At 34.5% G+C, this 22,645-nt stretch overlaps 2 protein-coding genes across 2 annotated transcripts; one reads left to right on the top strand and one right to left on the bottom strand.

Moving 5' to 3' along the window:
* Positions 1–3,324: 3,324 nt before the first annotated feature.
* LOC120008768 (LRR receptor-like serine/threonine-protein kinase EFR) lies at positions 3,325–5,024 on the bottom strand. Its single transcript, XM_038859142.1, has 4 exons — positions 4,796–5,024; positions 3,808–4,029; positions 3,615–3,665; positions 3,325–3,422 (listed from the first exon to the last, which is right to left on the bottom strand). Exons 1-4 carry the CDS (start codon positions 5,022–5,024, stop codon positions 3,325–3,327), a joined length of 600 nt encoding a protein of 199 aa, XP_038715070.1.
* A 12,439-nt stretch (positions 5,025–17,463) lies between these two features.
* Positions 17,464–18,373, top strand: LOC120009919. The gene is made up of 2 exons (XM_038860653.1): positions 17,464–17,673; positions 17,768–18,373. Exons 1-2 carry the CDS (start codon positions 17,554–17,556, stop codon positions 17,984–17,986), a joined length of 339 nt encoding a protein of 112 aa, XP_038716581.1. The 5' UTR covers positions 17,464–17,553; the 3' UTR covers positions 17,987–18,373.
* Positions 18,374–22,645: the final 4,272 nt, after the last annotated feature.

Here is a 22,645-nt window from a genome sequence, read left to right as displayed (position 1 = left end):
AATTTGTCAGAAGACGGAACACCGGAAGAATTGAATGTAGTCATTGGTTCTGTGAGCCACACAGAGAACATTATTTAAAGTAAAGGTAGTATGAACAAAGAGAACAATATAAGTAGCGATAGGTGAACAAGTAGCTAAAGATCCGTCTCTACATCTTTTAACAAGGGACTCACATAACGTTCTTCAACACACACATTCCGATGAAGGTGAAGGAAAAGAAGATGTAAGTCATATTCTTGTCAAACTTTTAAGCTGAGAAATCTCCTAGACAAATAACAACTTGATGTAGACTATGGAACAAATAGCAAAGAATATGCGACAAGCATGTCAATAGACTCTATTACAGAATCAATAAACTCTTCAACGTAATTCCCATAAATTTTAAAGAATTCTTTAATCAATGGAAGGTTTACAACAAGTTCTGTATTCAGCCTCAGCTCCACAATAGTCTACACAGAGCATTCAACAACCAGCTCCACCTCAACCTTGACAAGAATTTGTGAAGGAGCTAGCTACCATGTTGAAGGTTAGCCAATTGACATTAGATCCTAGTAGTAGCAATGATCACTCTGTTGTGAACAATTCACTTTCAGTTCCCGCAATCATTCCTTTAGCCCTTGTGCAAACCATTCAGAATTCTGGAGCCAAGAAAAAGGTTTTCAGGTGATGTCTTCTGCCTTCACCTCTTTTCTTCCATTAACTACTACTCCTATCATTGGAAGTATAATGGTTTCTGTTGGAGCAAGACCTGATAAACAGAAATAAGTGATGATGTCAACCAGAGGCTTCCTCAAATTGCACCTCTTACAAAACCATATAGAGAATCTTATATTCAATCACAACAGCAGCATTACCAGCCTTATCCTCATAATGAACTCAGTACAAAAGTATTTGCCAAGGTTTGTCATATCCTTTCTACTTCTCTTCAAATATGCTCTCTATAAAGAAGAGTAATTTTATTCTCTTCAAATATGATTTATTTTGTGTATGATAATTATTATTTTTCTATCTTCATTACTCATCATTGATGCAAGTATTTTCTTGCACCAAGTGGCAAGCACCAACTAATCTCACATAATGTAATAACTAAAGTCAATAATAGTAATATTGTAATATGTTGTAAGCATTTTCAAAAAGGGGTGTCATTTTAGGATTTGTTGGTTAGGTACCTTATGGATAATATGCCCAAAAGTAACACACTTAACCAAAATGTACAGCTACAATTATCTATCAATGCAACTCTTAACAATTACAGTTACACCTACAACTATTTCTTTCAAATTTATTTTCATAGTAGAATAAGGTCCATTTGCTTGTCCACCTTTTGAGTTGGATGAGCGGAGTCCCAAAATATATATGTTGAAAATAATGGTATAAATATCATTACGTGGAAGTTGAATGAAAATATACTCCATTAAGCCACGTATTCCACTCATGCACAATTCCCAAATACATTGTAGTGCATAATATGACTAATTCAAAGTTAGTTAAGGTCCACCCGCAAAGCATGTGGGTTGTTTATGGTCAAGGATTGGTTGACCATAAGTCCACCATGTAAGTGGGCGGTTGAGCTAAAATATTTGGTAAAAAATGAGTCCCAAAAATCAGTTCATATCACTGATTTTGTGGACCATTTTGTTGTAAGGCTCTACCATAAATAGAGAGCTTTGTTGTAGAGTTGAGACACACCAAAAACATTCTTCTTCTCTTCTTCCTTTGTCACAAATCTGAGAGTACATTCATTTCTTGGTTCGAAAGAGCTGTGTGGTATTGAAGTGTTACTTACCTGCAATAAAATAGTGTTGTATCTTGGGAGGTGCTTGCCTGAAAAGAGTGGACATCAAGTGGCTGGATTATTGAGATCATTAAAGCATTCAATCTGCGATTATTAAAGCATTCAATCTGCCTCTATACATGTTCACATAAACATTGCTTCTGTATTTGAATTATATCTTTGCTGATATACTTTGTTTTTGATATCATTATTCTACTTGGGTCACACATCAAAACTATGATATTGTATTCTATCAAACCAATTTGTTTCTATGATTGATAGAAAAGCAATCTTTAAATCATTATTCGATTACAAGTTAGAAATTGTCTCATATAATATCATATTCAAGAGTGCCTTTTGATTCATCATATATATGACATACATATACTGATTCATATATTGTTTTACATGTCCTTATCTTGTATATGTACTACTGATATGCTTATGATTTAATATCAAACATCTAATTTGTCTTGTTCCAGTACACTTGATCATATATAAATTGTTCTACATATCAATTTCTCTTATCCTATACTACAAATCATACACTTACTTTCCAACAATAGACTCATGATTTTTTTACATAAGTCAAACTTTCTTATTCCACAATTGAAAATTCCTCTGAACTTTCTAAATCCATAACATGCCACCTTCTCTTCTTTAAAACCTGCATGATTATTATACACCAGTTGATAATTTCCGATGTATTCCAACGATGTATTGTTTTATCATTTTAAGAAAGTACCTTCATTCCAGTGTTTGTCTTCTATCTCCTGCTTTTCTCGTGTGACACTTAAAATTTTTAAATCTTTTATAAGAAGAAGCCCTTGAACCCATAGTTTTGTATTCTCATATTGCACACAGTTCGTTTGATACCCTTGCACATACATAATCATCACATCCTAAACTCAAGACACCAACATAAACCTAACTTTTTGATACCCTTTATTAAATATTTCTTAAGAGCATGTGGCAATTATGCGTTTCTCATCATGCTTTTGGGGGAATCATGTATATATGAACTATGCATAGGCGTTGCCTTTTCATATTTATTTATTTGGATAAGAAATTACATAATAGCTAAACAAAACTATTTAAGGCTTTATGCTCAAGCAACCATTACTCTCAGTGTAAGTTTTCAAGCCCCTATTACACACTTAATAATCCTGAAAACGTTAGGCCATAGTAAAAGTACTAATAGTCATCTTTGAAGTCAAATGACAACTAATAGCACAAATGTATAGTTAATACTTATTACACCAGGCCTTTGACAGTCTTGGATACGTACTCTTCTTCTCTTACTTCTTCACTAGGCACTATGATGGCTAATATGGTTGCCTCTTCATTCTATCCGCATGCAACAGAAGAATCATGAATAGAATATCCTTTTTCGCACAAAAAAAAAGAAAGAAAAGATGCAGCTATTCCATGGCAATTAAAGGAAAAAAACAATATTATTCTAATATTCATCATATGTGATTGTAATTGAAAGTTGAATGTTATATGTTCAAGAAGAAGAAAATTAAAGAAAAGGAACCTCACATCTTGTATTACGCTCTGCTCTGATATCCTTCAACATCATTTTTCTTGAACTTTTGGAGCATAATCAAATCATCGCTCATGTTTATCGGGTCTTCTGTTGAATCTTCTATGCAAACCAGAGCCAATTCCATAATAGATGAAATACAATTCAATTTAGCATCAAAATGTTTGTCCTCTCTCTTCAACAAATTGGCATCAACAACTTCAATTAGTGCATGTGCTAATGATTCTTTCACCTAACTTTTCAAATTCATTTCCCTAGGCTTCTTTCTCGTGAAAGTCTCCATTAGTAGGATACCGAAAGCATATACATCCCATCTTGTAGAAACAATTCCCTTGGATCCACACTCTAAAAAATTGAAATTGTTAGTCGTCTCAAGATTATACCACAATACTCTATATTGAAGGAATCAAGTTAAATAAACTTAAATAAACTAAAAATAAGCAATGCTAAACTCAATCTAAATGATGAATTTGTTGAGTATTATCACCTGGAGCCATATATCCAATGGTTGCTAATGTCATTGTTTGTCTCATAGCTTCTCCTCCACCCAATAGTTTGGCAATGCCAAAGTCACCAACATGTGCCACCATATCTTCATCCAGTAGTATGTTGCTGGGTTTTAAATCACAATGAACAATTGGTGTTGAATTACCCTGATGAAGATATTCCAATGCCATAGCAATATCTTCCACAATGTTTAGCCTTGAGACTACATCCAAAAATAGTTGTGAGAATACAACCATCTTTGTAGGCTTCCATTACACATGAGCTCCAATACCAAGGCTTTGAAATTAGTGTTGTCTGCTAATGATCTTCACAAGATTTTGATGTCGAATGTTACGCATCACTTCACATTTAGCTTCAAAGTTTCTAAAAGCTCCGTCTAATTACAAATTGAACACCTTTATTGCAATTTCCTTTCCATCCGAAAGTATTCCCTTGTATATAGAGCCAAAACTTCCAGTGCCAAGTAAGCTGCCCTCACTAAACCCATTTGTATTAGATTGTCTTGCATTGTCAAATTTTGTTTAATTTTTTGACATTTTAGAAGAACAATTATAATAGACACCACCAATATTACACATGCAAATATTGCTGGCAAATTGTATTTCAATCAAAGTGGCAAAATTGGCTTGGATCTTTCTGTTCTGATAGCTTTGCATGGTGAAACTTGAAATCGAGGTGAGCCACAAAGTCCATTGTTGAACACAAACAATTTAGTGGAGAAGTTTAAGAACGGTCCAGACTTTGGAATTTCTCCTTGTGACTTGTTGAAAGAGACATTAAAATAGTTAAGATATGAAAGTTTCTCCAATGACTTTGGAATCACTCCGGAGAGATTATTATTAGAGAGATCCAAACTCTCCAAGCTTGTCAAGCCACCAAATGATTATGGAATATTACCTTGAAAACTATTTTTGCAAGTAAGAGTTGCTTTAGATCTTTTAGTCCACCAATGCTATTGGATATATTACCTGATAGTTGATTCCCCGATAAATCAACTACGTTGAGGACCTTCAAACTTTCAATTTCTGAAGAACGGGAGCCACTCAAAGAGCTTGAATGTAAGTAAACCTCCAAAACATAAGTAAGGCTCCACAAGGTTGTTGGAATAGTAGAACTGAGATTGTTAGAGCTCCTCAAATTCAGATATCTCAGACTAGACTGATTGCCAATACATGCAGGTATTGATCCATTTAGCATATTATGATCAAATGCCAAAGAGAGATCTCTGTAATTGACATCAGATGAAATTTGTCCTTGAGTTTATTCTGATTAAGATACAATATCTGGAGCTTCTGTAATCTACCGACTGTAGGTGGAACTAGTCTAGTTAGTTCATTAATTGAAAGGCTTATAAGTATTACGTTGCTTAAGTTATCAATTTCCATGGGAATGCCCCCTTTAAGTCCGCAATTTACTAGAGCAACGCTTTCAAGTGTTGAAGAGAAATTACCAATAGAACTTGGCAGAATACCATTCAATAGATTTTGTGATAAGGCAAGACATCTTAAATTCAGGCAATTTGTCAAGGAAGAGAGAAACGTTAATTCTTGTCTAGATGATTCACCATTCAGGTATTTTTTTGCAAGGCTGACTCGAAGGGATCTCAAGTTGCTGAGACTGGTGAGAATATTTCCAATGAAGGAGTTATTTGCCAAATCTATCGTTGTGAGTTGGGAAGCATTGGAGATAGATCTTGGAATTGGTCCACTAAGTTGATTCATCCATCGATAAATTTCCTTAAGATTTGGAAGAGTTTGGCCTATGCTTGGTGGAAGATTGCCTGTGAGGCTATTGTCTGTCAGTGAAAGGATTTTCAGTGTTGAAATGTTGAAAATACTAGATGAAATGATGCTAGTGAGATAGTTGGGCATCATATTTAGAGTGTGTTTGGATTGAGGGATTTGGAGGGAAGGGAAGAGAAGAGAAAGTGAGTTTCCTTCCAATTCCCTTGTTTGGATAGTTTATAAAACATTAAGGGGAGGGATTTGAGGGGATTTGGGAGGAAGATTTCATAAATTTTTGTCAAAATTCTTTCCTCCCAAAATGGAGTCATTTGGAGGGAAGAGATTATTAATTAAGTTATTTATAAGTTAAAAACTTGTTTTACCCTTGGACATAACACTTAAACATAAAAAAATAAGGATAAACTAATAAATTAAAGTACTTTTCTTTCCTTTCCTTTTTTTATCTATCCAAACATGAGGGAGGAAAATGTATTTTCCCTTCCATTTTCTTCCCTTCTCTTCCTTCCCTTTCCCTTCCCCCCAAATCTCTCAATCCAAACACACTCTTAGTGACTCCAGATTTTGTAGGTGACCAACCTCTAGAGGGATTGTACCTGTCAAAGATGTGAATCGATAGTTGTCCATTCATCCATAAATTTCTAACATATGATTCTTGAAAGGGTTATCCTATTGAAACCCCCCAATTTTTTATTTGCACTCCCTAATGAAAAGACACAATAGGGTTCTGTCAGCTTCTTTGCTTTTTTTTAATTTCTTCAATATTTTTCTTTCAATGGGATCAAAATTTAATAAATGCAGCACAAATTTTGCTAACAAAGTACAGCCAGCAATGATGCACTCTGATGGATCTGTAATGGACAAGACAATTTTTCTTTTCAAAAAATATATAACAAAATCTATGCCAAAAAATTTTTTTACGTGCAAGTAATGGACGGTCTTATAATAAATTAATAATTGTTATAATAAATTAGTAATTATTATAATGAATTAATTATCCATTTTGAATAAATATTAAAGTAAATTAATAACTATTATAAATAATAAATTAACAATTCTTATAATAAATTAATATTTATTCATTTATAGTTGTAATAACTTATATATATGAAATAAATTATTTTTATTCATTAATAATAATTAATACAATCAAACAAAAATTTACACAGCTTAACCACTAACAACAGTAAAAGTTTCACCAAACACATCACAGCTTTTAATTTATTATAAGAATTATTTTGACAGTACCTTATTTTGACAAACCGTTACACGTTCAACTCTCATGTCCAGTAGTTTCGTCGTTATTCCTTGAATGAGCCAAAGACCCATGGGAGACCTTGTTGAATAACTCGATTTTATGAGCTTCGGTCTCGTTCTCCCCATAAAGCCCGGTCTTATCTGTCGCTAGCATGGAGTGGGCTGAGTTGACAGCCCGAGTTTAGAGCTAACCAACATGTATGATAGATATGTTGGGTTGAGGAATTCTTAGTTACCAAAAAATGTTATTAACTAATATATTCCATGAATAAGTGCTTCTTTAGTATGTACTAATGAGCATTTTAGGGTTACCATTTTTTTTTGCATGGAAGAGTTTTCTTAGATTCATAATCTACAAATAAAAATAAGATTTCTGTGTCTAGACCAAATCCGGACAAGTAAATATATAAACTTGGGTTCTGTTGGGTAGCGATATGTGTTGGGTTCTATGTTATTAAAAAAATATTCATTTAAGATATATATTGAAGTTTATAGTTTTCCAAAGAAAAAAAAATGTTGTCGTCAAATATTTTTGTTTGCGTGTGTTTAACGTATCAAATTTATAGTATTACAATACTCCTATACTCTTAATTAGATTGATTATTGAATAAATATTGATAAAAATATAACCCTAAATCTTAAATTAAATATGGTCTAACTTAAATTGATTTTATTTGAACACATCCTAATATAGTAATAAACTAATAATGTTAAAATAGAGATTTGAATGCTTAGTTTTAATCCAATATAAATAATCCCTAAACCCTAAGCACTAAATAATTCATGAACCCTAAACCCTAAACCTAAGCACTAAATCCTCAATCACAGTTTTAATCCAATATAAATAATCTCTAATCCCTAAAGATAATATTTTAATTAGTTGACAAGTGTAACATAAAAATAGTTTTGATATGTTGATTAGTCCATTACCCTATTATTATTCTTGGGACGCCAATAAGAAGAAGAGAGAGAGAGTGTGTGTGATGGGTGGTTCAGATTCCTTGATACAGTAATATAATGATGATCCTGGTAGGTAAGTAGGTAGAGGTAGGGTGGGGTGCTTTGGAATAAATTTACTTTCTCCATAATTCATGCCCTGGCTTTGGAGAGGGTGCATGGATAAATGTCCGGCAAAACTTGATTGACGAGTTGAGAATATTTTGGACAGAGTATGTTAATCTATTTGGTGGTTATGGTCATACATGTTTCATATATAACTCATTGAACTTCTAGGAATCCGATAGACCAGCACCACTTCAGAACTGGATGACAATGTCAAACATGGGTCATTTCATTGCTTCAAGGTACAATGTCATATTACATCTTCTTAGTTCTGAACAATGTTTGACATTTTTGCCACTGCGATCAATGCCTCCCCTGTCGCATGAACATGTTACTATCACTATCGAGTTCGTTAATAATAATCATTTTGTCCAGATTACCTTGACAGAGGGTTACCCAATGTCTCCCATTATGATTCAATGATTTATATACAGGTATGATTGCGCAGCTGCATGAGTTACACTTTATACGAAACAACTTGCAGCATACATTCAATGTAGATGTTCTATATTTTCTTCCGAAACCATTGTATTATAATTTACATTATTGTAAGAGTGGTGAGAGATTACATTGAATATTTGAGTCATCACATGAATCATCTATTTTTTAGAAATCAAGACAAAAACGTCCCTCCCTCTCTTATTTTGTCACATCAATAATCATTTTTTTTTAAATTAATTAAAAAGATAAAAAGTCCTTTTTTTTAAATTTTAGACAAAAAAATTTAGACGAAATTGTAGAAACAAAAAAAAAAAAGCCTCATTTATTTTTTAAATTAGATGAATTGAAAGTTCATCACCGGCAAGCTAAAAGCTAGCCAGCAGCTGCCGACATCTGGATGGATGAGTTGTACGATTGGCAGTGTTGAAAAATAACATGGAAATGATAATAGAGGTGCGTGCATTTTGAGCCCAAATGGCATATGCTTTAGCTATTAATTGCAACTTTTGAGTGTGTCACGTCCAGTCGCTGACCATGTCTCAGTTGGGGTCATTTCATAGTGGTAGATAGGGGTGTAAGAAGTAAAAACAGGGGGTGAGAATAGTTGCGCCGTTCTTGAAAACTATTAGAAAAATATAAAACTAGATAAAAGTACATGGTCACCTTTCAAGTAATTATAATTGAGCCATAACTTTATAAGTAGAGTACAATTTCCAATACTTTTGTGTATCCCTCCCATAAGCTTGTAGTCACCAAGAAAGAGCCACTCAAATAGAGGAAGATGATGGCATATATCCACTGGAAAACTCCCAACTAATTGATTTCCATGCAGAATGATCTTTTTTAGAGAAGAATTGTTGAAGATAAAAAACGAAATTGGACCTCCGATTCCCATATTCCTCATGGCAAGTACCTCCAATTCAACAAGATTACCCAGTTCTCGTGGAATATAACCTTTAATTTTTATGAACATGAAGGTAGGTATTTTTTTTGGGAGAGTGGAGCTATTGCACATGGTATTTTATTTTAGATTGCCTCGAAACAAAAAATAAATATGCTTTGATCGAGATGATTAAGTCAGAAATCATATCTGTTAAATTGTTGGAACTTAGATATAATGCTGCCTTGAGCTTTGTTAGGTTCCCGATACTGCTTGGTAGGGTTCCAACAAATGTGTTATTTGCAAATGATAACTTCTCTAGTTTTGGAAGACTTTTATACATTTCATCCGGTAAAGAGCCTGAAAGCTTGTTGTCATCCACATATAGTTCTTTCAGACTGGGAAGCTGGCCTTCTTCAAATGTTCCCTTCTATAAGGTTTTCACCTAAGTCCAAAAGCTCTAGCATTGACATGTTGAACAGGGAAAGAGGGATTTTACCTGATAAGCTGTTATAATAAACATCAATTTGCTTAACTAGTAGCAGCTTTCCCAGCACAGTTGGTATAGGCCCATAGAAATTGTTGATTGAGATGTTTAGAGAGGTTAGGAATGAGAGATTTCCAAGGTGTGGATAATATTAGATAATATCTGTTGTAACAAAATCAGTTGTGCACTTGAATTTGTATATTTGTTAAACGATGTAATTAGTTGAAGCGAGTTTGATTGGGGCCGGAAGAAAAAAATGGGCAGGAAAAAAAAGTGGGCCATTAATAAGGAAAATGAAATCGTCAAAATTGTGTATAAAATTTTAACGATCTTATCGATTTCACTCGTGATATCACACCATTTTGAGAGGTTTCCATTCCACCACTATTTTAGTCGGTCTCTACAATCAAGATCGTTAAATTGTACATGATCGCGATTTTAACTACCTTGATCCTACGTCACTAACAAACTAATGATAGCCCATTAATCAAGAAAAGAATTAAGAATAAGATCACGTAAAGATAGACATTTATCTAAGGGAAAACAGAAAGTAAGTCTTGATATTCACATATGCTGGACACTATAATTCAGTTTGATAATTCAGTTTGATAGCTCATTAATCAAGAAAAAAATTAAGAATAAGATCGCATAAAGATAGACACTTATCTAAGGGAAAACAGAAAGTAAGTCTTGATATTCACATATACTGGACACTATAATTCAGTTTAATAAATAGTAATAAATTAAGGTAAGTTGTAAGGACACTATATTTTCTCATTCACTAGCCTCGTGAATGGCTAGTGAATGAGAAAAGCACCAAAACGAGGGAAAACCCTGGTCCATAGCATGTATCATGTATGCAAGAAAAGAGAACAGGACTAATATAAAGAACTATGCCAAGGAAGCCATGAAAGTCCAAAAGGAAGCACGCGCACACATAAGACTTAAGAAACGAATAAATCATAGCAACAATAAAGAAGCCCAAAAAACTTTCAGTTCACTTCACATGAATAAGAGTTTTCCAACAATTTTTTTTTCAAAAAAACAATGTAAAACGAAGCACCATTTCTACTGTTCAAATGCACTGCACCATATAGCCTATTACAACTCTTAAAAGCAGCTTGATTGATTCTAGCATATGAAAGGGGTGGGTGACATGATTTGCGGCAAACCAAACAATATGACAATTAGCACCTGTCTAGCCATCCATTTACTCAAAACTCTCATGCTGGTTAATTGAATTCCAAGTGAAACAGAAAGACCCAGAGAAAGACATGGTATTACAATTGTAAGTTACAGATTCTGGCAAACGATAATTAGCATCTAACACTCTTTCTGCAATAAACAGAAAGTGTATTGCCTTGTGTTCTTTATCATGCATTTATTTTAAAAGAAAGAGAGAGACTGCTACTCATCGAACGAAATTGTAATAAGCTTTTGAATTGATTTAATGTTTTGATTTAGCAGATGTAAAAGATGGCGAGACAAAATTGTGAAACCCTGACTCAGATTTACCAATTGATTATCATATTTGACAGAAAAAGTAAATAAATCTATACCGTGTAAGGCAATTGGGAAAACTGAACATAAATATCACAGAAAATCTAAAAGGGCTTAAACAATCTAAATGAGGTTCCAATAGCACAAGACTTTTAGAATGGAACCAGAAATGCTTATGTTAGAAAATTAGAGACAAAACTATAAGAAATCAGAAAAGATAAAAGCGAATCAAAATAATGCCCAGTTAGTGGTTGGGATTACATCTTCATAATTTATTAGAGAAGGAAGCAACCGTGCTTAAATATGCACACAGTGTTTGATGTGAAAATCTCCCTAATCAGTAATAAAAGGCAAACAAAAACAACACCATTCACAAGACACAGAAAACAGAAGCAAAACCCATTTGTTGTTCCCACATCATATATTAGCATAAAAGAAAAGGACGTAGTGGAGGTTGAAATAGCTCACGTAAGTGTTTAATTGCCTAATGAAACTTGAGAAGTTGTTGTGCTTGAAATAAGTAGGAAGGAGGAGGCGCGTGAACTCCGGAGGGTTGTTCCAAACAACAAAGCTGCCCTTACAACAAAAAGACCGTATCCCTGTGGTTTTATACCCGCGGTCATAATGTGACCACAACTACACATAATATTTACTTGCAGTTTATAAAACCGCGGCTGGATTTCGCTTATTAATCTGTGGTTTTATACGGCTGCAGGTCTAAAAACACTATTAGTTGCGGCACTTTAACTGCTGTAAAATTATGATCGCAGGTGGAAAATATTTATGTTAAACTACATCATTTTGTATACGCGGGCTCTCAAAAGTGAAAACCTCTGTCTTCTCTCTCTTTGTCGGTGCAATCTGCCTTCATCTTTCTCCTTTTTTTGTTGGTGCGTTCTGCTGTCTCTTTTCTCACGTGTGTTTTGCCCTTCTTTCTCTCGTGCTTTTGATTTTAATTGGTAAGGATTTTGTTTTATGTTTATAGTTTCCAAGATTGATAAAGGGGATCTTTTCTTGGGTTTTCAAATTCGTGTTCGTAATTTGTAGACTTTTCTTTTGACTAGGGTTTACTGCTGTGGACCGTCGTATTTTAGATTCCGTTGATGCTTGAATGAAATTGACGCACTAGGTATGTTCTTTGCTTCTTGCTATGCACGTGATTGTATAGTTCTACTGGTTAAACCATGAAGTGGTGCTTTAGATTAGCTAAAATTTTCCTTATAAATTGCATGAATCACTGTTTGGTAGGCATTGTCTGTATTTGAATTTTTTCTCTACTTTTTGGTAGGCATTCCCTAGAAAGTGCGTATTTTAATTAATTATTTTGCTATGTTTTCTTTGTTTGGATTTGTGAAACTGACTGAGAAGGTCAAGGACTCAAGGCTATGAATGGAACAATGCATATTGCATTAGTTATTGGTTGGCTGGATCTCTTTGTTTATTGGTCAGATTTAATTTTTGTTCAAGATTGATGTGAGTTCTCATTAGATTACTATGTCAGATTCGTTTTTTTGTTCTATATTGATATGAGTTTTTGTTAGATTACTAGTGATTCATTAAAAAGACATGTTGGTTTTTTTACTTTGATATTGATTGTAAGCAAACGACATATGTGTTTATTTCCGGAACAATAAAAAATTATATATCTAAATTATGGATAGAAGTTGGATTACTAAGAGGCTGACAGATGAATATATGCAGGGCATCGAAAATTTCTTGGAATTTGCTAAGAAAAATGCATGTGATAGTGACGGAAGGATCCTTTGTCCTTGCATTAATTGTACGAATAACTTTTGGTTTATTGCGAAAGACGTTAAAGAACACTTAATTTGTTTTGGTTTTGATGAAGAATACACTCATTGGGATTTTCATGGGGAATCTTTGCCTAAAATAATAACACAAATGGGCCAAACACCTAGTTCACATATACGGACTACTGCGAAAGATGGTATTCGTACCTTTGTACGTGAGACTCGTGCCTTACCAATTCTTGATCTTGAAGGTGATGATCATAATTTTACTACCCAAGATTCTGAACAAGAACATAATGGGCATGATACAAGTTCAAAAAAATGCCAAGATGATCCAATGATTGATGCATATGAAGAGTTGTATCCAGGGTGTACAAATTTTAGCAAATTGTCCTTCATCCTCTACTTGTATCATGCAAAGACTCTTACTGGCATGACTAATAAAGCTATGATGATGAAGCTTGAATTGTTTCAAGCTACTTTGCCAAAAGGAGCGAAATTACCTCGTAATTCATATGAAGCAAATCGATTTGTGAAGAAGTTAGGAGTTCGTTACGAGAAAATCGATGTTTGTTGTAGTCATTGTATGTTGTTTTGGAAGGAAAAGACGGATAAAGATGTGTGCTTAATATGTGGGACTTCAAGGTGGGTATCTAAGAGACCTAAAATGTTGGTCAATGTTCAACCTCAAAGAGACCTAAAATGAGAAGATCTACAAAGATATTACGTTGGTTTCCTTTAAAGGAGAGACTTAAGAGATTGTTTATGTCTTCCAAGACTGCACAGTCTATGAGATGGCACAAGGATGAACGTAAGAAAGATGGTGTATAGCGGCATCCTAGTGACTCTCCTACCTGGGAAAATTTTGATAATAGATATCCTGAGTTTGCATTAGACCCACGAAATGTTGGACTTGGGTTAGCTGCAGATGGATTCAATCCTTTTGGAAATATGAATGTTAATTACAGTATGTGGCTAGTGATTCTGATGCCGTACAACTTACCACATTGGATGTGCATGAAACTACGTTCATTTTGTCTTTGCTTATTCCAGGTAAAGAGCAACCAGGTAATAGTATTGATATACTTGGAACCTTTGATTCAAGAATTGAAAGAGGTATGGGAGGATGGAGTGGATACTTACGATAGCTTTTCTGGTAATACTTTTAAGATGTGTGCAGCATTGTTATGGACTATAAATGATTTTCCTGCATATGCCAATTTGTCAGGGTGGAGTACTAAAGGCGAGTTTGCATGCCCAACGTGTAATTATGAAACAACATCTTGTTGTTTGTATCATAGTAAAAAAATGGTGTTATATGGGGCATCTTTGATGGTTAGAGCTTAGTAACAAGTTTCTATTAGATAAGAAGACATTTGATGGTGAGCGTGAAGAAAGACAAGCTACACCATTACTTTATGGTACAAAGTTGCTAAACCAGTTATATGATGTCAATATGATACTTGGAAAGAGGAAGCGAGGAAATAGAAATGTTGGAGTACAATGGAAGAAGAAAAACATTTTTTTCAATTATCATATTGGAATTTAGAAGCATAATTTGGTGCGGCGCAATCTCGATGTCATGCATATAGAGAAAAATGTTTGTGACAATGTTATAGGGACATTATTGAACATTGATGGGAGGACAAAAGATCATGTAAATGCACGGATGGATCTTAAGCAAATGAAAATTAGAATTGAGCTTCATCCACGAGAATGTGGTTATGGAAAAATGGTTTTACCACCAGCATGTCACACAATGACCGTAAAAGAGAAAGAAGCATTTTGCAATGTGCTTAAGAGTATTAAGGTTCCTGATGGTTATTCCTCGAGCATCTCATGTTGTGTGGATCCAAAGCAACGAAAAATAATGGGCTTGAAAAGTCACGATGGACACATTTTAATGCAAGAGCTTCTTGCATTAGCATTAAGGGGTGTCCTCCCAAAAAATGTGTCCTTGACTTTAACTAAAGTTTGCAACTATTTCAGATTGATATGTTCAAAGGTTCTAAATGTTGATGAGTTATTAAAACTTGAGAAACAAATAGCAGTAACACTAAATGAATTGGAAAGGATTTTTCCACCATCTTTTTTTACTATTATGGTTCATCTAGTCATCTATTTGGCTACTGAAGCAAGACTTTGTGGATCAGTGCACTATAGATGGATGTACCCTATTGAGAGGTAAATACCCTTGTAATTCATTATTTTTTGATTTATTCCTATAGGGTTCTCTGTTGAAATTAATTTTGCCTATTCATAATCAAACATATAGATATCTTCACACATTGAAGTCTTATGTTTGTAACAAAGCTTCATCAGAAGGTTCAATTACAGAGGCATATATTGCTAATGAATGTTTGACATTGTGTTCCCGATACTTGGATGAAGTTGAGACAAGATTTAATCGATCGACACAAAACAACAATGATAGTGAGGAAGATGATCATGATGAAGTTTCCTTATCGATATTCACAAAAAGTGGACGTCCTTTAAGGAAGGCTCATAAAATTGACATTGATGACAATACATTGTCCGTAGCTCATCGTTATGTACTTTTCAATTGTGAAGATGTGAACCCTTACATTAAGTAAGTTTAATTTATATTCTACTGTATTCATAGGATTAATATATGACCAAATTTAATAACTTCTAACATAATTAGGAAGCATAAGGAAATCATAAGAAGGCGAAGTCGTCCTCGTCGACCAACCGAGCATGAGATTCAAAGCATTTTGAGTAAGGAATTTGACGGTTCCAAAATTATGTAAGTACATTCAATTATAAGTGAAAAGCATGTGATCCTTTAGATAGAAATATTCTACATGACTAATAAAAGTTTGAATTCTATTTAGGTGGAAAAACACAAAGACATCAATGATAATGGGATCACTGAGAGAATAAAATGGCTTGCTCGAGGCCCTGATGATGTTGCTAGAAGGTTATCTGGTTATGTAATTAATGGCATGCGATTTCACACAAAAGATTGTGAAAGGAACCGTAAAACTCAGAATAGTGGAGTAGTTGTTGATGTAGAAGGAGATATTCCTTTTTATGGAGTGTTGAATGACATAATTGAGTTTTTCTACTTTGATGATAGTAAGGTTGTTCTATTTAGGTGTGATTGGGTTGATGTTCACTGCAAAAGGGGTTGTAGGAAAGATGACTTTGGTTTTACATGTGTGAATCTATCTAGACTAGTTCACACAGGTAAGCATGCAAGCAATGACCCGTTTGTGTTTGCATCTCAAGTTCAACAAGTGTTTTACGTTTAAGATGGTATGAACAAAGGATGGCATGTTGTTTTTAAAACAAGGCCATGCGATTTGTTTGACGTAGGAGTAGATTCGCCTATGATAGAGGCCATTAACAATGAAAACATTATGTACATTCCAAACTGGGAAGATATTGAAAAATCTGAAAATGAAGATTTTCAATGTGTTAGGAGCGATGTCGAAGACATATTAGTGGATAGTGCAACTGGAGAAAGTTCATCTCTATATGTTGCTTCTTATGCTATTTTTTTGGTTGATTTAATTTATTACCATAATATCATAACTAGTCATTTTATAAATGTAGAGCACCAAAATGAGTGAAGCGTTCTTGTGAGAGATCAACTGGGATCATCTAGTAGGGTCCAGACCATTGAGGAGACCAGACAGCGTACAACTGATGAGAGTGGACAACAGACAATGGAGAAGACGGAACAAGAAAGTGTAGAATTCTCAATTGGTAAGGATTTGTTGGGTGCCTTAATATTACTTTATCATCTCATAACTTTTTTCTCGTATTGGAGGATTTGAAACCTGGTTGCATTTAAGAAATTTAAGAATTATGATGCCTGTTAGTATTTACTTAAGCTTGAAACAGGGTACTACAATATATATATATATAGGTCTTCATCCACACATGTATTGCAATATATATATATATATGATCACTCGTCTACAAATTCTTCATAGCAACCAAAAACAAAGAAACGACGTTACAATATGCATAAACATATTTGGAAACTTCGAAATGGACAAAAGATTGTGGTAGAATTCAATAGTTTTGGACAACCAGTTGGGAAAGAAGGCTCAAAGCTAACCAGTTGGGACATCAATAATTTTTTGTATATCACGTGTTTTTCACATGATTTTTTCAAGAAACTTGTGTACTTTCAAAAGCGATTCTTGATACCTCTTGAGAAAGAATCTCTTATCAAAGAGTGGGGGATTAACACCTTAGGGTAGAAATGGAGAGCATTTAAATACAGACTTCGATCTGAATATCTCGACCTTGAGTCCATGACAGAGGAAGAAATAGCTTCTTTCGTCCCTCCCAAGTTAGCAAAGATCAATGACAATGTTCGAAAAAAAATGGTAAGAAATTTTGCTAGATGACACAAAACACTTAATATTTTGTCCTTCATCCGCCATGTTGTTCTTTTGATACAAAAAATTAGTCAAACAAACAAAGTGAATCGTGCAAAACAAGTTATGACCCGCACTACAGGAGCAAAAACTTTTGCAAGAGTAGCTGATGAGATGGTTAGTGTTATGTGTCTAAATAATACAAACTCAAGTATACATATTATTTTTCTTGAACATTAATTTTGGTTTTTATGAGCTTACTATGGCAGAAAAAAATAGATGGAATTGCTCCTTCTCATGGACAATTGTACATCAATACTCACAGGAGAAGAGATGGGAGCTTTGCCACTGACAATGTTCGAAAAAAAATAGTAAGAAATTTTGACAACTAATTACATGTGCATATAATGTAATATCTATGTCGATGGTGGATAAATTTTATTAGATTTATTGTTTCTGATGCAGGGGGAGCTTCAAGATAAGATAACTCAAAATCCGGAGAGTGCAATATCAAGAGAGGAGGACATTGGTTGGAGAAATGATGACGTATACACTCAAGTCTTTGGCCCTAATCGGCATGGTCATGTAAAAGGTGTTAGAACTAGACCAGTTCCATCTCAGAAGTCTAATAGAGTGCCTCGTCAGCTCTATGGCCTTAGAATGACCACTGATATGGAGAGTTGACATAGAAATGGAGAGGAACAACTTAAAGATCAAGTGACTAATCTTCAATCTGAGTTCAAGGAGCATGTTCTAGGATTACAAGCTCAAATCAAAGCATTGATGGTGTAGCTGCAAACTTCTCGAAACAATGAGGTAATATGAACAATGCGTTTGATTATCTCCTGTTGATAAGCTCTATCAGTGGTTTATGCATTGCGCTATATTTTAGAATTTGAATTTGCTTCTCTGAGATGAACTTTTTATGCAAGCAAATCACTTAGATTAGAATAACTTATGGAGATTGATTTAGCATGCTGGTGTCAGGTGTTTGCATCTCTGAGGTGACATAATATGTGGTTTTATTTTCCTTTTTGTCCATTTCTCCCGTGAATTGCCCTGTTTAGTGAGTGATCAATATTTATATAGGCCTAATGACGGTTTCCTATGTGTTCCATGTGCCATGTTTCTCAATAATATTCATTATCATGGGAAGACAATGCATGTCCTTAGTCAAGATTGACATTAGAGCTAGGAGATGTGTACTGCCATATTAGTAGTGCTGATAATGTTGCAGTTATCCCTTCGTTTGAGCAGCACTGATCCTCCTCTACAGCTAGTCACCAACCATTGTGAACTTAGCATTGGTAAGTCTCCATGTCATTGAATTTATGGGTTAGTGAACATGATTTTTATTGTGATTGTATTAAAACTCATCTATATGTAATTTATACTGCAAGTCCATCTTGTTACGTACGTACATGAAGTTGTCTCCACGTACTGGTCCCTATTATCTTATGTTTATCCATCTAGAACTTAAATATTGTTGTTAAGATGTTGAACTTACTAGTATTTTAGGATTCTAATTAAATGACCAGACTAGTTATGCCAAAAACAGGATATGCACCATGTCTTTTTGGTTAAAGTAATATATATAATATGAATATGATTTAAGATCCAATGTCAACAAATTTTTTTTATTTCTAGAATTTCTTTAATATTGGAATTTGTTTTGCTAGACTAAAATTAAACAAAAATTAAAATAATTATTATTTAAATATCCATTTGCGGTTGCAAAACTCATTTTCTGCGGTTATAAAAATGACAACTAAAAATAACACAACTTACACCTGCGGTTAAATCAATATTATACCCGTGCATTATTGAATGTGACCATGCATCTAAGGACACATGTAACCGCGGAATTTTATATTTACAACCGCGTTTGCAACCCGCGGGTATTTGAGCGATTAGTCCCGTGCTCGTTTTTTCAAATACCTGCGGTTTATATGACCGCAGGTATTGTCTTTGTGACGCCTACTCCCTCCGTGGTTTACGTACTGCAGGTAAAATTTTGTCCTGTGGTTTTTTTGTTCTTTTTGTTGTGGTTTTGACCGCAGCTAAAGAGCTAATTTGTTGTAGTGATGTTCTTAGCGGAGAAAGGTGGCCTAATATCTTGTGCCAAAGCTAATTCTTCTAAATTAAACTAACCACTGACAAATATCTCATTTCTGGTCTTAGTTCTTCAAGTAAATAGTATAGATCAACAAGAATTATTTTCATCCCACTATTCCTCAAAGTGACTATATCCTGCAAGGGGCATGAGTTTTCATAAAAAATCAGTGTGTAAGGTGTGTTCTTTACTAACCTACTTGCATATATTAGATTAAAATTGAAATCCTTTACCTGTAAGACTCTTGTCAATATTATTCCATTCTTTAACTTCACATCACCTATATAATCAATTTCACATCTTTTTCCATTTGGCAATGTCACATATGCATTATGTAGTTTTTTATGTGTATGGAAGTAATCATGCATGCATACTACATGATCTATAGTGCACCTATATCTATATCCAATCATGCTTTAATGAAAAATTACCTCCCACTACTGAAACAACAACAATGTGATTGTTGGAAGCAGTTCCTATACCATGTTTACAGTCGGGTATGCAAGTAACTGTTGGCATTGGTCTCTTGATAATTGAAGTCCAGTTTCTTGATTGTTTTGCATAGTAGACTCCACTTGAACTAATGTTTCTCTTTCAGTGAAGTTTGGAAATCCTTGTTTGTGCCTTTAATTCTGAACTTTATAATCTACAGGTATCCAACAAGCTTAAAGCATTTATCAACTTGATGAGTTTCATTCGGCGTTCTCTTTTCAAAATTGAAGTCCTTGTTTGAGTTGTGAGAGTTCTTATTTTATCCCAGCACTGCCATAGCCATAGCCTCTTAATGACTTGAATCTTTCTAGATAATTGCTTCTTTCCATCCTAGTTCACTAGGAGCTTTCTTTCAAGTTGGCTCACCTGAGGGAAGGCTTTGTTCACATCAGGCAAAGGATCCATCAGAGATTATGCTTGGTTACATGCTCAAAAAAATCATTTAGACCCATTAGAAACTGTATTAAACTCCCCTTATGTCAAAGAGATTTTATCAACACCGCAGAGGCATCTTCACATTGCAAGTTCGGACTCGTTTGTATTGATAAAGCTAATCCCAAAGAGCCTTCATTCTTGCAGAATATTCTGTCACAGTAAAATTACCTTGTTTCATGGTGGCAATGGCTCTCACCAATTCAAAATCCCTCATTGGATTTGCAGACGAGTATATGTTCTTTAGGTCTATCCATAATTCATATGTTGTCCTGGAGATATGGAGATAGAAACACTAATCTAAATGGTTGAAGACAAGTAGTTGGTGATCCAGGTCTTGATGAGGCTGTCACGTTGCACCCAATCTTGATGAGTCGGATCATTCTCCTCTGGTGCTTGCAATGAGCCATCAATAAAACATATTTTGTTGGACTGGGGAGACACCGGTACATTATCTACCGATCATTAGTCCCGTGCAACATGTGAACCGTTGGATTTTAAAAGGTAAATCCAACGGTTCACATCGAATGCCCATTGACTAAAGCCTTACTTTTCATCTCGCTTCTTCCCACCATAAGTTGAGGCTTCCTAAAGAGGATTAGCAAAGGAAATCACGATATGATAAGCAAAAAAGGCTCGCTGAGAGGAAATCGATTCAAGAAGCTATAAAACCCAGTCAAAATGGCTGACAGTATTGAGCATACAATAATCAAGATCAGAGATAAACTACTAATTGTCCGATCCAGATCTAGATCCGGAGATATGGGAAAAGTCATTAACCGAAACCAAGGGAATATATATACCATTTGTTAATTTTGATTTTGGTGATGATTGATTGAAACATACAAATGGGTTTTATGTGTTAAGTTTGGGAATTTTGAGGACTTGATAGTTTTGTGTGTTTGGGATTGTTTTATGTGGGTGAACATATAGGCAAAGAAAACAAACTAGAAGAGACAATAGAGAACCGAGATTCCCATTCATGATAAAGAGCAAGGTTGATCATCTGGGAAGATGGATATTGATGGGAAAGTACGGCTAATCTCTCACCGTGAAGGAAGAGGAAAGAACTTGGACAAACCAATACCTTATTTTGAATTTTTTTATCAGCTAGTCTCTTGTTTTCTGCATTAAATCTGAACCATTTGATTATTTTAAAAGCATCCAAGGGCTAGAACGTGAACAGGACTAATGACCGATACATTAGTATATCGGTTCCCCCCTCAATCCAATTTTGTTTCTAGCCTTGAAAGCATTCACCAACTAGTTACTCCATAAATGGAAATGGCCTCCTGCCAGAGTGAGTGCAATCAAATCTGAAGTGAAGTCCAAGTGTGTTAAAAATATGGATTTCTGAATAGATTTTGAAATTGATTCATCAAATGGGATGGGTTTTGAAAGTTTCCCAGAATAGAATTGACAAAAGGGTTTGAAGACGAATGGTTCAAGTTTTGGTTCCCCAAAACTCCAAATTTATTGTGAGCCATGTTGTGATCCAATACAATGTGATAGTTTGAGGAAGCAATTTGATTTCAAACAAAGAGCGGAGATGGATAAAAGAAAGAACGAAAGACTCGTATTCATGAAAGCTTCTAACAAAAAATGAAGAAGAACATAGTACAAATACAGGCTGTTGATGACCAACGATCACCCTAGTCAGCTTCAAAATTTGGACAAATTTAAATCTGTCCCAACAACCCTTTAAGCTGCTGGACATCGATCTATCGCAAATCTCACTCCAAAAATAAGTTTATTTAAGGGGTTTTTGGGCATTAAACGTTTCTAACCAATGGGAATCAATTTTATAAGGGCAGCTAGGTATTTTGACATGTAAAAAAAAGAATAAAATCGTAAAAGAAGGGTTTCTCCTCATTCCTTCTCTCAAGCGTCCATAGGAGTAGGGTAGTGTAGATTAGTTTCTCTCTCTAGATTTCTTAGTTTTTCCTTAGTTCTTCTTATTGATTTTGTGTAAACATTGATTTAGTTAAAGAGTCCAATAACACCAACGGGTGGATGCGATTTTCAATTGTTCAAGGTATGTGTATAGAATCGTAGCTTCGATTTCTATCTTGCAATTCTTTGATAGTTATGTGTTGGGTACATATGAATGTGTATACTATTGTTGTGTTTTCTTGATTCGGAGTGTAATTGTGTTCGACGATTAGGCTAGCCTCCAAAGGGGAATCTTAATTCATAAAACTTGATATGTTGTCTGCTAATATTCATCGTGAATCTAGGAATCCAATTTAGCATGCTTGAATCAAAGTCTTGAACACTCGATACATTTTCTCCCAATTGCTTGAGTT

This window comes from Tripterygium wilfordii, chromosome 11 (genome assembly GCF_013401445.1).
Source record: "Tripterygium wilfordii isolate XIE 37 chromosome 11, ASM1340144v1, whole genome shotgun sequence".
Classification (NCBI taxonomy): domain Eukaryota; kingdom Viridiplantae; phylum Streptophyta; class Magnoliopsida; order Celastrales; family Celastraceae; genus Tripterygium; species Tripterygium wilfordii.
This window is presented reverse-complemented; position numbering and strand designations above follow the sequence as displayed.